The sequence below is a fragment of the Felis catus genome, chromosome B2 (genome assembly GCF_018350175.1).
Source record: "Felis catus isolate Fca126 chromosome B2, F.catus_Fca126_mat1.0, whole genome shotgun sequence".
Lineage (NCBI taxonomy): Eukaryota > Metazoa > Chordata > Mammalia > Carnivora > Felidae > Felis > Felis catus.
This window is the reverse complement of record NC_058372.1, coordinates 100,793,119-100,807,701: the sequence shown is the minus strand read 5'-3', so window position 1 is coordinate 100,807,701 and position 14,583 is coordinate 100,793,119. Positions and strand designations below refer to the sequence as shown.

At 41.8% G+C, this 14,583-nt stretch overlaps 1 protein-coding gene across 2 annotated transcripts in view; it reads left to right on the top strand.

Moving 5' to 3' along the window:
• LAMA4 (laminin subunit alpha 4) overlaps window positions 1-14,583 on the top strand; it is a 146,129-nt gene that overhangs the window by 46,003 nt on the left and 85,543 nt on the right. For both annotated transcript variants that reach the window (XM_006931958.4, XM_003986472.5), the window contains exons 4-5: window positions 614-738; window positions 5,985-6,065. In XM_006931958.4, coding sequence (XP_006932020.4) covers window positions 614-738; window positions 5,985-6,065 — 206 coding nt within the window. The remainder of the gene's footprint in view (window positions 1-613; window positions 739-5,984; window positions 6,066-14,583) is intronic.

The window sequence follows — 14,583 nt, the reverse complement described above, 5'->3', positions numbered from 1 at the left end:
GAAAGATGAATAGGCATTATAAGCAGAAAAATCAGCCCATTTGGTGCTTTTCCTTCCATTCTCCTCACCACAAATGGAAAAATCATACAAATAAGCCGGCATAGTATTTCTTGTATGTCACTATCCAAGTCACCAACCCATTAGCAGGGCATTCTTTACCTACCTTCTATTCCATCTATGCTTCCTTCTGACATATTTTGCCCATAAATCCTTAAATTGTTCCCATTGTCGTGGGTAAACATCAGAGGGATTTTTTTTTTCATTTCATATTCAATCCAAGTCAGTAAACTGATGTTTCTCGCACAGAGTTTGATCCTTCTGATTATCATTTTGAACTGAAATAGAAGCTGATGCGTTTCCCCTCTGCACACAAAGTCTCAACTCCTCAGGCTGCTAGTGCACCCACAGAAGTTCAGGGTGACGTCATCTGCCACTGTTCACACTTTCTAGCATTGACTGGAGCCAACGTGCCTCCTTTGTCCTGACCATTTATTCAATCAGCCTGACATCCTCTTTGCTTTGAGTATTGTTTGGTTCCCACATATATTGTGTATAAAATTTCTTTTGTTGTTGTTTTTTTTTTTTGTCAATTTTCCTATCTTTTGCCTCACAGCACTGCCAGCGGAACACAACAGGAGAGCACTGTGAGAAATGTCTAGATGGTTATATCGGAGATTCCATCAGGGGAGCACCCCGGTTCTGCCAGCCATGTCCCTGTCCTTTGCCCCACATGGCCAAGTAAGTTCTGAGAGAAGATGTTCCCTTCTGCTGCTTATCCCCTTAATTATTTCTTTTTTATTTTTGCTCTATCCAAAGTTCTCAGGGTTTCCTGAGACCAACCATTTCTCTGATTCTCTGAAGCCAAGTGGGTGTCCTACAATCAGTTCACTTCTGACACTAACTACCTAGAGCTAATTAGCCCATAGGTTAGGTCCCACTTCAGAAGCCAGCCACAAATAGGGTCCTTAGGCTACTTACATACCTACTCAGCTAACTATAAATTTATGGGTTGCCTCAACACCCCCTCAGGCTCAATAATTCTCTACAATGACTCACAGAACTCAGGGAAGTGCTGTACTTACGATTACAATTTTATTCCTAAAGGATATAACTGAAGCCAAATTGAAGAAATCCTTAGGACAAGGTGTGGAGGGGGAGATGGGAGGGAGCAGAGCTTCTGTGCATTTGCTGTCCAGGTACATCATCCTCTCAGAAAATCAATGTGTTCACCCAACCCAGGAGCTCCACAAACCTCATTTTTTGAAGAGCTTTATCAATGTTCCATTACATAGTCATGATTGATTAAATCATCAGTAATTAAAACTCAATCTTTATCCCCTCTCCCCTTCCCTGAGGTTGGGGGAAGTATGGGATTGAAAGTTCCAACCCTCTAATTAGTAGTTTTCTCCTCTGGTCAGATGCCCCCAGCCCCATCCTGAATCTACTTAGGGGCCCATCAAGTGTCGCCTCGTTAGCATAAACTCAGGTAGGTCTGAAAGGGGCTCATTCTGAATAACAAACAATAGTCTTATCACTCAGGAAATTCCAAGAGCTTTAGGAGCTCTGTGCCAGGAACAAGACAAAAACCAAATACATATTTTTTTCTTATACCACAAGTGGAAAGAGTAATGAACCTAGGTTCATATCCCTCCTTTGGCACAAAATAGCTGTGGGATCTCAGGCAAGGTACTTTCTCCCTCTGTCTCACTTTCCATGGGATTTAGGGTCAAAGAGACTAGATTCAGATCATGGCTCCATTCATTGATTCCTTTTATCTGCTCTGATCTCATTTATTTTTTCCTCAGTTGGTGTAAGGATCTGCCTCATAGAGTTGGACGAGGATAACACGTGTGGAGCATTTGAGTTGGTGTTTTACATACAGAAAGCTGTATGTTAGCTGTTGGCTTTATTGAACACATCCTTTGTGCTTTTTTTTAACACTAACATTTTGCTCACTCTGTGCCAGGCAATGTTCTAACTGTTTAGATATAATAGTTAGCTGATAGATGTTGTAAAGATTAAATTAAACAATGCCTATAAAATGACTCTTAAAAAGGCCTGAATGTCTCACACACACTCACACACACTCACACACACACACACACACACACACACACACACACACTTTCTTATAAAGAGAAAAAAGATGACATTTTTTTCTTAATTTTTTTCTTAATTGAACACCAACACCAACTAACATTTCACCTAAAAGCTTGTGATTTGTTCAAATCCTCTGATGAGTCTGACAGTGAGTGAAGAAGTCAGATGTTTTACAGCCCCATTTTCCCTTAGAAACCACTAACCTACTTCAAGCCTTACTTTGTGATTTTTCATGTCCCATGGTATCACTAATGTGTGCAGAATGGATAGTATTGAGAGGGAGAGTAGAAACCGCAAACATTAAATGTTCTGTTATTTTCACCCAAGTGTGTCCTGATTTATGAGCTCCCTTTGTCTCATATTCCTTAATTGTTCATTAATATTCTGCTCCCAAACATTAGTCTTCACCATATCTGATGAGCTGTTTCAGCATCCGGCTCTCTTGCCAAGCTGTAGTTATTTCGTTAAACACACCGATCTCCAACTTTGCAATAACAGATTCCCCTCATTGTTCCATGTAAACAAAGATCTATGTAGCCTCACCTGCTGAAAACAGGTTTGTAAGCTCTGAGCTGCAGTTTCCTTAGAAACTAAAAGATTAATTAGAAAGGCAATCCCAAGTGGTTCCTCTAAATTGTATTATCTGACTTTTGCACTCTTTGTCCTATTCACATGACGAGACTTTCTTTTCTAAATTATGACATTAATGTCTTGAGATAAGAGACTTTTGGAACTTCATTCCAAAGGACTGATGGACTGAGAAGTTTGTCTATATCCAATCAACAAATATTTATCACACACTTATTTATTACATGCCACTCATGTACTACTAGCCGCTGGTCACAGCGGTACACAAAACAGTCAAAAAGTCCTGCCTTCATTAAAATAGGTCAAAATACAGCAGCATTTTGGGGCGCCTGGGTGGCTCAGTTGGTTGAGCGTCCAACTCTTGATTTCAGTTCCCATCACGATTTCACGATTGTGATCTCATGGGCAGGAGATAGAGTCCTGGGTCAGGGATCCTTGCTGAGCAGGGATCCTTGCTGAGTTGGGGCGCTTTCTCCCTCTCTCTCTGCCCCTACCCCTCTCCTTCTCGTGCCCACTCTCTCTCTCTCTCTCTCAAAATACATATTTAAAAAAAGATACAGCAACATTTTGAAGCTCCTGAAGCAAATGACCATTTACCATTTGAGCCTGGTTATCTGTATTTCAGCTGATCAAGAAGCAATCCCAAAGGCTCTTTCAAATAAATAAAGCAGAACGTGCCAGTTGGGTGATGAGCTTCCTGTCTTGGAGGAGGAAACAGTTGCTATCGAATCACCATTTCCATACATGTTCTTTGGATGTGTGAGCAGAGCCGGCTTCAAAGAGCAATTGACCAGCTTAGGGAATGTACCCAGCAGTTAGGTACACATTCACAGATATGAAAACTGAGACCTCTAAAGCACACCGTTGAAGTTGAAAAGCCTGCTGAAAATCAGCCCAAAAGCAAAATTATATCCTCCCCCACCCCCATATAAGTAAAGACATTGTGTGAAGGTGTGGGGAAATTGTGGGAGACTTGCTTTCTCTGAGGTGGCAACAATTCAACTTCCTGGATCCCTTGTGGGGGGAAACTGACTACAAACAGGGAGGTGGGGATTGAGGGCTGGAGGGGGGTAATCTGTGGTCACAGGACAGGACAAATTTGCCTGGATCCTATATGGTTCTAGCCTTTGATATGGCCTTATTAGAGATTTAGTTAACTAATCTCATCAAAAATTAAATATCCACTGCCCCTTTCAGCTTTTCAAAAAAAATTCATATTGCTACTTTCTATAAAAATTAAAGTGCCAGAACTTTTATTTGAGCTCAAAAAGTCACCTAATAGAATCCAAATTACACTTTGCAAGATCTTCTGATTGAGCCTCCAGACCAGGATTTGGATTTCCAGTTACAATAGCCACATCAGAAAGCAAAGAAATTACGCTCAGGGGAGGTAAGTAAGCAAATAGTGCTGAATCTATTTTTCTTTAGGGTTTCATAAAGGTTTCCAAGGACAAAGGCTCCCTTCCACTTGGAGAGGGCGCCATGGTTGTTAATGTGGGCTGAGAACGGCTCAGTGTTTTCATTTCCCTAGCCAGAAACAGACTTTACCCTAAGAAAAATATAAACAATTAATGCTGATAAAAAACAACAAAAAAGGAACTTAGTGGCTGGTGACTGCCTCTGAGTCTCCCTCCACTGAGACCAATGGTCACGCAGCTATTCCCAGGGACCATTTGCACAGAGTTCATTTATTTATTTTGGAGTTGGCCAGACATCCCCCCCCCCCCCCCCGCCACCGCCCACCCCTGCCGTCTACCAGTAGCCACGGTAATGGCTCCAATTAAGGAAAATGTCATCTGTTTGAAACAGCAGGACATTAGCTAAAGGCAGACGACTCCAGACACCGGCAGATGCTTCAGTCCTTCAAGCCATGGGCAAGCTGCTGGGGGCGGGGGGGGGGGGGGGGGGGAGGGGGGGAGGGTGATATCTTCAAAGAAACATGCATGAGGGTTTGCCCATGCTCTGGACTCTTGACTGACAGTGTTTTTTTGAAGTAGGCTGAAAAATAAGAACAAGCAAAATGAAGAATAAAAGCCAAAGAAATGTAATTTTGTTGAAATGTTTGTAGCCAAACTGACAGAAAAAATAAATTGTGGATGTTGCCTTTCACTGACAAGTGTATATTGTTTTCTGACTGATTTTATAAATGTCTTCAAACAAAGCAAACACACCCATTTGCTTTCCTCCAAAGACCATTAGGGTAAAATTGTTGATGCGTGCAGGAATGTGAGAACAGCAGGTCACACGCCATGGATAGCACAGTACCTAAGCCAAAATTAATTTAGAAGTCTTTAAAATTTTTCACACACCCCCCCTCAAATGGATGGATTCATGTGTCAATGTAAAATTTTCCAAACACGTGGTGAGTTATATTCTATTTCCCCTGCCTTAAGAGTTGAGCAATATTTTTATTGCTTTTCTGTCCTGTGTCCTAATTTGTATTATCTAAAAAACAAATAAACAAACAAGCAAAAAAAAATAATAATCAAGAGAAGGATTTCTATGGACACGAATCCTTTTCCTGTGGGTCCTATTTATTACTTGTGTACTGGTTTTGTGACTTTGATCAAAAGAGCCGGTCCCTGCCCCCTTAATTCCCAATCTTTAAGGTATGCAATGAAGAAATGAAGGTTCAGTGGAGATTATAGAGTATAGTTTAGAAGTGGTTCATGACCTTGAAGAACGGAAGAGATCTAGTGCAGAAAAAAGGGAACAACTTTCAAATGTATACACAGAAAATGCTGAGAATAACAAGAAATTCTTGTAAATATCATAAAATAACTTGATTATTTTATTTTTGGCTTTAGAATATGTGTTTTAGACTTGCATTATATATATATACATATATATGTGTATATATATGTACATATATACATATGCATATATATGTATATATATATGTATGTATATATATATATGTGTATATATATATACATATATATATGTATATATATATATACATATATATATATATACATATATATATATATATGTATATATATATATATATATTCTGGAAATTCCTACTGCTTCAAGTAAAAATAATTAAGTGCTTCTATAGCAAAATAAGTAAGTGGATCTGGGAAATGGTCTCACCAATGGATGGGCATCTTGGCATTTTTCTGTCTGGACTGCCGGTCTAAATTTTCCTGAAAGGAAGATTTGACTTAAATAAAACAAATGATCACACCCATTAGAATTTGACTGCACCAAAGTAGAGATGACCTAATTAAAAGTTAAGACAATCTTTTCAGTGATGTATGGAATCGACTTCTAATATTCTCTTGTATTTCTAGTTTTGCAGAATCCTGCTATAGAAAAAACGGAGCCGTTAGGTGTATTTGTAAAGAAAACTATGCTGGACCTAACTGTGAAAGGTAGGCTAATAAAATTCACTGTTTTCTGTGTGGGTCAAAGGAAACTTTCTGGTTTTGGCACTCATCAGCTCCGCCAGAGCGTCTTAAGAGGAGGGAGTGAGGGATCGCATTTCAGAACCCCTGAGGGATGCCCCAGATAGAGCTATAATAATATGCTCCCTAGGAGAGCCTGGGTGGCTCAGTCAGTTAAGTGTCTGACTCTTGATTTCAGCTCAGGTCATGATCTCACAGTTTGTGGATATGAGCCTGCGTCTGGCTCTGTGCTGACAGTGTGGAGCCTCCTTGGGATTCTTCCTTTCTCCCTCTCTCTCTGCCCCTCCCGCGCTCGTGCTCTCTCTGTCACCCTCAAAATAAATAAACTTAAAAAAAAATGCTCCCTAAGGGTCCAGGTCAGGACCACATCTCAGGATAAATGGTCAGGTGGAGAGGAAAATTAGTATCTATATTTTGAAAAGATTCTTTAGATGGTTTTGGTAACACTCCTCTCTCTTCATCATTGAGAATCAGCAGTGTTAATAGAGAGGCTTCCTCAGTAGGAAAAAAAAAGTGAATCCTCTGTCAGTAAAGCAATACACTGAAAAAGCATGAACTTATTATTTAGTCTATTCTTTACGCCATCTCCTTCCCTGAAAAGTAAACAAATTTCGTGATAGTTCGGATTTTCTGAATCCCTGTTGGTATTGACATCTAACACTCTTTTTTTTTTAAGTTGCTCTTGGCTTTGCTTAAATAAGAAGGACTTTGGTGACTAAAGTTGTGAGGCGTCCTGCTGCATGGTTTCCTGGCAAGACATTTCCCCTTCTCCCCACCTGGAGGCTACTCAGTTTTCTCAAATAAAATGATTTTTGCTAAAAGAGTGTTACAGAGAGGGCTTCTTATTTTTAAGAGAAATGCCAGGGGCGTCTGGGTGGTTCAGTCTGTTGAGTGTCCAACTCTTGATTTCGGCTCAGGTCATGATCCCAGGGTCGTGGGATTGAACCCTGAGTCAGGCTCTGCACTGAGCATGAAACCTGCTTAAGATTCTCTCTCTGTCTCTCTCTGTCTCTCTTCCTTTCTCTCTCTCTGCCCCTCTCCTGCTCGCTCTCAAATAAAAAAAAATGTTATTAATGTCAGCCTCCCCATTGTCTTTAGGCAGCAAGATGATGTGGGAGGGAAGGACAGGGTACCTCTCAAACCTCTGGTCCAACATCCGCACATGCTCACCTCCCAGCAGCGTGCTCCCACTGCCCTGAGTACAGTTCACAAACCAGCCCAGGACTCAAAATGTCAACCTTAAATGATAAACCATCTCACTTCCTAAGAAATCACCTTCTACATCTCAAAGAGTAGTTCCGGAATTCTTTTTAAAAAGCCACAGTGCCTACAGTGCAGAGAAAATCTCTATACTTGGAGGGCATTACTATTATGATTATTAAATGTACAAATCATAGCTAATCCTCTTACTGAAGACTTTTTAAAGGTATTTTTTTCTCTTTTTTTGCTACGAGGGAAGAAGGGAGGTCAAAGCTGATGGCGCATGTGGATTTTATACCTCGGGAGGAACAAATAGACATTTGGTTAATTAATGTTTGTGACACACTCCGTATTTTCTTACTTAGGGGTTCGGGAATATGAGGCACCTGGTTTGCTCACTTTCTGGCTCAGAGAGGACTGTTAATCAGCCAGGGATGGAACTTTGTCCCCTCAGTGTCTGAGGTAAAACTCTGTTTAGTCTGACAGAGATCGAGCAGTATTACCAGCTGATGGGTGTTCGCTGGCCCCTGGGATGGCCTTAAATAGAGCCACGCTGACCAAATGCAAGCTCTCCCAGAAGTGAAGACATCTCTGTGCCTCAGGGCTCGGTCCTGCAAAGTTGCACAGGGGTGCAGATAGAAGTTCTGTCAGTCAGGGTAAGGGGCCTGCATGGACAGGACAGCATGCCCTCCTCAGAAGTAGGATTGTAGATGTAAGTCTCCTGATGCACATTGGAGGCTCCTGGACCTGTAAGTCTTGGTTAGATCCGGTGCCTCTCCTGGATCTGGAATGGTTGGATCAAGGAGAGAGCACTAGTTGTCAAATATTGAGGAGATGTAGCTTTGGCCTGGCTGAGTTTGTCTGTCAGCGCGAGCCCTTTGGGATCCTCCTGAGGAAGTTATTTGAGCTCTAAGTGTCCATTTCCACATCTCCAGAATGGAGAAAATGAAAATGTCCACCTCCTAGGACTGTTGTGAGGTGATACTGTGACGTTATTGGTATGGCACATGGCACTTAAGAGATGCTCAATAAAAATTACCTGGTGACTCTAGGAGTCGTGGTGGCCATTGTCCAGTTTCCCCCACCAGCATAATGTGTGCCTGGGAACAAGCTGGCTCATTCTCCTGAATCTCAGTTTCCTTAGCCAGAAATGATAGATTTGAACTAGGTAGTGCCCTCTGTTGATTGCCCACTGTGTCCGTGCTTTACATTCTTCACCTCTTAGCCTCACAACCACCCTGAGAGCAGGTGCTATTTTGTCATTCTGCAGATGAGGAAACTGAGGCTAAGGGAGGTGATGGGCCCGGTCTGAAGTCACAACACTGCTAAGTGGGGGCACCAGGACCCGCACAGTTTGGCTTACAAATCTGGATTCTTTCTCTATGCCAATACTGTTTTTCCCAATTGTCTTTGTAAGGTCTTCCACTTCATTTTATTTTTTTAGTTTATTTATTTATTTTCAGAGAGACACTGAAAGCACATGTGAGAGGGGTAGGGGCAGAGAGAGAGAGAATCCCAAGCAGGCTGCAGAGCCCAACACAGAGCTCAATCGATCTCACCAATCATGAGGTCATGACCAGAGCTGAAATAAAGAGTCAAACGCTTAACCAACTGAGCCACACAGGTGCCCCAAAGGTCTCCTACATTAAAGTTTGACAATTAATGAATTAGATGAGTCTCTCATATTCAGGAGAAGCACAGTTAACCTGCTTCCCTTTGACAGGAGGCTGCAGCCACAAATGTGCTGGAAATAAGTGCCCCCTCAAAGGCCTTTCATCTGCATTGGGGGACAATCACTCTGAGCAACTTTCTCTGTTTTGCCTCCTCCCTCCTGTCCACCTTCCCTTACACCCTGCTCTTTTAAGGAGAGTGGATGCAGGCCTTTTACACCAAAATTGACTTTTTACACCAAAAATCCGGGGGACTCTTCCTCAAAATGGAAGCAACCACACAGCAGATTGGTGGATGGGACAGGGACGCGATAACAAGCAAGACATGGTCTCTTGTCCTCAGTGAAAATCAAGGCTAGAGCAGGAGACAAACCCAAACACCATTCATCACAAGGCAGAAGAAAGGAAATGCCAAATAGAAGGATAAGCAAAGGCTCCTCAAGAGGGCAGTGGAAGGAGTGATCTCGTCCCCACAGAGAGGGCTGGGTCATTGGGAAGGGAGAAGTCTTCACTGCTTTGGCTTTGTGTTTGACCCTGGGACTGAGGGGGGTGTTTTGTTTTGAGTTTAACAGTCAAGTTGTTAAATTGTCCCAGTTTAGCTTCATCTAATCTATATTTTCAATGTATTTATGAACTTGGACCTAACCACAAGGCGTTTTCAAAATATGCTGCTGACTTGTGTGGATGTCTATCTATTGCAAACGCTAGGTGTTTCCGTACTTAGAGATCATTTAATCAAGGGATGGTTTTCAAATGTGACTGTATATAAGATCCCCTGGAAACCTTGGATTCCATCCCCAAATCCCATCCATGCCCCACAGAAAAAGAACCTGTATGGGTGAGGCCTGGATACCTATTTTTTGACTCTACTGGGTTCTCATGCCAATCCTCTCACTGCCTGCAAACTACTGCCCCACCTCTTATATCACACCTGCATGATATAAAACACTGTTTCTCAAACTATAGCTCAAGAACCCCTGGTGTCCTCAGAAATATTTGTGGGGCTCACGAGGACTCAGTGAATATTTTCTTAATTCGGTGTTTAATTTCCATGATAATCTCGAGGAAAAAGTTACTCGAAACACGTTCTGGACTTTCTGTAGAACCACTTTGTAATAAAGGGAAATCTGCCTCAGAGCTGAGGAGAAAATAACAGCCGGGGGTGTGTCAGTGACACACGACAGACAATTGGAGGCCAAATGGCATGACCTCAAAACAAACTGAGCCGTCACATAACACATGGCAGGACATAGATGTTGAGCTCACACAATCCTCTGTCACGCCATGTTGCAAGTAGCCATTCAGCTGCAACAAGACAACACCATCCACCGTCTTGGTTAATTGGTTTCATAGTTTGTGTTTTATCGTAAAATTTATTTTGGTTTTTAAGATGTGTAAGAGCCATAGTTATAAGGAGTTTCTCTACCTTGTATTATGTTTGAACTATTTAAAGATTGAAACGTAACTTAGATGAACACTAGCAGAGGTATTCTGGGAAAATCTTTTGCCTTCCACAGGGACCCACACTGCATTTAAGTTTGAGAAACATTGGTCCAAAGCATAAAACACGAACCTCTTACTGTACCATGTAACACAGCTCTAATACACTTGTTTTTACAATGAGGTCCGTGTTTTAAGCCTGCCCTGGCTCCGGGCTGGCTCTTTCCCAACGTCTTCCTCCCACCTCACACTTTAACTTCCACCTGTGGGAGCCGCTGCTCCCCAAATCCGCCAGACCAACTGTAGAGCTCACCACATTGTGTTGCATTTAGATGACGACTGTGACGATAAAAATAATGCATTTATCGAATGCTTACTGTGTGCCAGAGAGTGTTGTAAGCACTTTGCATACAATGACACACTTAAACCTAAAAAAAAATCCTAGAAGATACCGTTTTCATCCTTATTTATAGAGGGAGAAAGTAAGACACAGAGAAGATAAGCCACATGCTGAAAATCACACATTTGGGTTTTCTTTTTCAGTCTCTACTATTAAACTATGAGCTTCTCAGCAGAAGTGGCATCTCATTCATTTCTCTACGACTCTTCCCCCATCACAGTATCTGGAACATTGTAGGCACTCAGTTGTATTTGTTTAAGTAATACCTTTTTTTTTTTTTAATGAAAAAACCAATAACGGCACTTTTAATGTTCCTTTAAAAAGGCACCTGTAGTGATGAGAGTGAGTCATTTCATGGCCTGTTTGATCTCCTCCTCTTCCTCGCGCCAGGAAAATGGAAGAGGGTAACACAGAATTGAGTGAGTTAAGACACTGCCCTCTGGCTGAAGAGAGGTTGCACATGGAAGTTACCATGTGATGCAAACGAGTATAAAATGTACAAGCCTCACAGCCCGCAATTTTGCGATTCTCATTTTCATCCCAGTGTGACTTTCCCTCTGCTCTACGTAGTACATTTGAAAAGATGAGAAGCCTGAGACATAGAGCCTTGAGACCTAGTCCGAGGTCACACAATTGGTTAGTGGTAAACCCAAAACAAAACCCGAGAGCCTTGATGTTCAGTCCCAAATTTTCAGGTATGGGCCACAATCCCAAGTTTTCAGGTATGGGCCACCTGGGTGGCTCAGGTGATTAAGCGTCTGACTCTGGATTTTGGCTCAGGTTATGTGTGGTTCTCGAGATCAAACCCCAAGTCAGGTTTTGCGCTAAAACCTGCTCAGAATTCCCTTTCTCCCTCGCTCTCTCTGCCCCTCCCCTGCTCATGCACTTTCTGTCTCTAAAAATCAATTAATACACTTAAAAAACTGTAGATGATCTCAATACCTCAGTATTCCGCATTGTCCCCCATGGCAGCTTTAATTGTATTCCTTCATCCATTCAATTTTGCAGTGGAGTGAGAGACATACTAAGATAGTATGAGGACTTATCATGTGGATCTTATTGCTTAAGGATCAGGAGAGAAGAATGGACCGAATTCAAGCAAATCCAAGGGGACCCTAAAGCCCTAACAGGAGAGGCTGAATATAGTATCGACAGATATAATAACGATGACAGTGATGATGCTAATAATGGCCTTGATGATAAAAAGGAAGAATAAGGGTGCCCGGATAGCTCATTCAATTAAGTGCCTGACTCTCGATCTCTGCTAAAGTCATGATCTCACTGTTCATGAGATTGAGTCTGGCACAGAGCCTGTCAGCATAGAGCCTGCTTGGGATTCTCTCTCTCCCTCTCTCCCCCTACCCCCCAAAATAAATCAACTTATTTTTAAGTTGATTTATTTTGGAGAGAGACAGACAGACAGACAAAGCATGACTAGGGGAGGGGCAGAGAGACAGGGAGACACAGAATCTGAAGCAGGCTCCAAGCTCTGAGCTGTCAGCACAGAGCCTGACACAGGGCTCAAACTCACGAACCTCGAGGTCATGACCTGAGCCAAAGTCGGACACTTAACCGATTGAGCCACCCAGGTGCCCCAATAAATAAACTTTAAAAAAAAAAAGAGAAGAAGAAGAAAGAAGAGGAGAAAGAAAAGAAAGCCAACATTTATTGAGTTTGGGATTCCAGGGTTTAGTCTTATTCTTTCTGCAGGCACTATGTTTTTTCAAACTCACCCTCTGTTATCTACATAGAATTCTTCTATGACTCCCTTCTCTCTACCTTGCTCCACTTCTGGATTCTTATCCTGTGACCTTGAGTGGGTTACTTACATTTTCCTAGCCTTGTTTATCAGTGTTTCATAGAGAAGTAGAAAGCATTTATATGGCATCTACTACGTAACGGGCTCTTTTTTTTTCAGCATTTAATTTAATACCAATGACTGCTATAGAATGGCATCCCTCCCAGAAAGACTACTGTGCCACCTGGGAGTTTGGCACCCTTGGTAAAGGTATTCAGTGACAGTTGTATGGCCCTAGTAAGAGAAGCAAAGGAGAAAGAGGAGAGGAGAGAAAAAGAGCTCCAAAAATTCCCAACACAATAGGTCTTGGTCAAAGTCTTTTTTTTCTTTTTCTCTTAAAACATATTTCTTTGTTTTCTATTTTGCCTAAATACTGTGATCACTAACTGAAATGACAATGTTCATATGCCCCTGTTCTCTCATTTACACTATAAATGTATCAGCCCATTTTCCATGAGTGAATCAAGTCATTAATAAAGCTAGAAATGAGATTATGGGAGAAAAAAAAAATAGAACCAGACTACGGGGTACAAGGCTCCAGTGCTGACTCTAATTCCAACTGCTGGTCCTTTTGAACCTTTGTTATTTGTTATTTGAGGGCAGGAATTGGATGCATTGATAGCATTTGATTATTCAATTATTATAATTGCTAATCAATTAGCTAATTCATTTAATATCAGACTTGTGGGGGGAAAGGGTATTACGCTTGGAGTCCCACCATAGGGTTGAGCCCTGCAGTAATGAACAAATTATTTAGCTTCTCCACACTCTAGTTTCCTTGTCTATGAAAGTAAGGGGTTGTAGAGTGCTATAGGAAGAAACCTTTGCATGTCTATTCTATAAAATCTGTAGGGTTAAAGTTTGGACTATGACTTCAGAATTGCATCTGAACCTACCACCAAACGATGTTCTTGAAACTCAAAGTAGGTTTCCACTGTGATTGAGCTTCTGACTTACAGAATAGAGAATTCGGTTTTTCTCTCGCGGAAGACCAAGAGACAACCTATGGAGATCAAATACAATGGAATTCAACAGAGAAAAGAAAGTCAGTGTCATCTGACTTCTGTGAGCTTGGGCAAGGTCCCACGCCCAGAGCTCACGATTCCCTACAGTACATTGAGGTGCCAGGTCTGAGTCCCATATAAATGGGACCAAGAGTCTAATACTCTCTGGTGAACTGCAGCAAAGGATAGAAATTCAATCCAGCCATGTGTTCCAAAGAGGAATGATTTGTGCTGGCTTGGGAACCAGAGAACCTGTAAATCAAAGGTGCAAAGGCATGAGTATGAATAACAAAACTCACTGAACATTTCCTCTTAGGGGGGTGTCTCTCTGTGGGTTGTGTGGCACTTGCATTCATTCTTATCTTTTTCGTAGACCTTGATTTCTAGAGTTTATGATTTTATGCATAATTATGCTCGATTTGTTTCCTGTTCTTTCAGGGCACGGGCTGTGTGTTTTTCCTCTTCCTGTCTCTCCACGCCTTACATAAAATAGACATGAATTGTCCCTCTGTTGGGTGAATTCATTCATCCACTTATAGCAGCAGCAGTGTGGTCCAGGGTGGAGTGAAGGAAAGAACATCAGGGTCAGAAGGTCTGGGTCTTGTGCTGTGAATTCCTTGCTATATGAGCCTGGAAAACCAAAGTAGCCTCTCAGCCTCAGAATGCCAGGCCTGTGTGGCCTACCTCCCGGGTGTGTGCGGTAACTAAACTCACCTCGGTGAAACCATGAGGTACAGTGCAAGTAAAGGGCATAAAGATTGAACGTACGCCATCATTACAACTACACCAAAAAACTGAGACATAAAGGTTGGAAGAATATGTGCAAAATATCGGACAGTGATTTTGTTAGGATCGTAGGATTACAGGTGATTTTTTTGTTTCCTTTCTCTGTTTTTCAAATGTTTTGAATCATGAAAGCCTTTTAAAAATGTAGTGTCTTGTTATTATTGGCCAGGACTTCCTGATTTCCTTG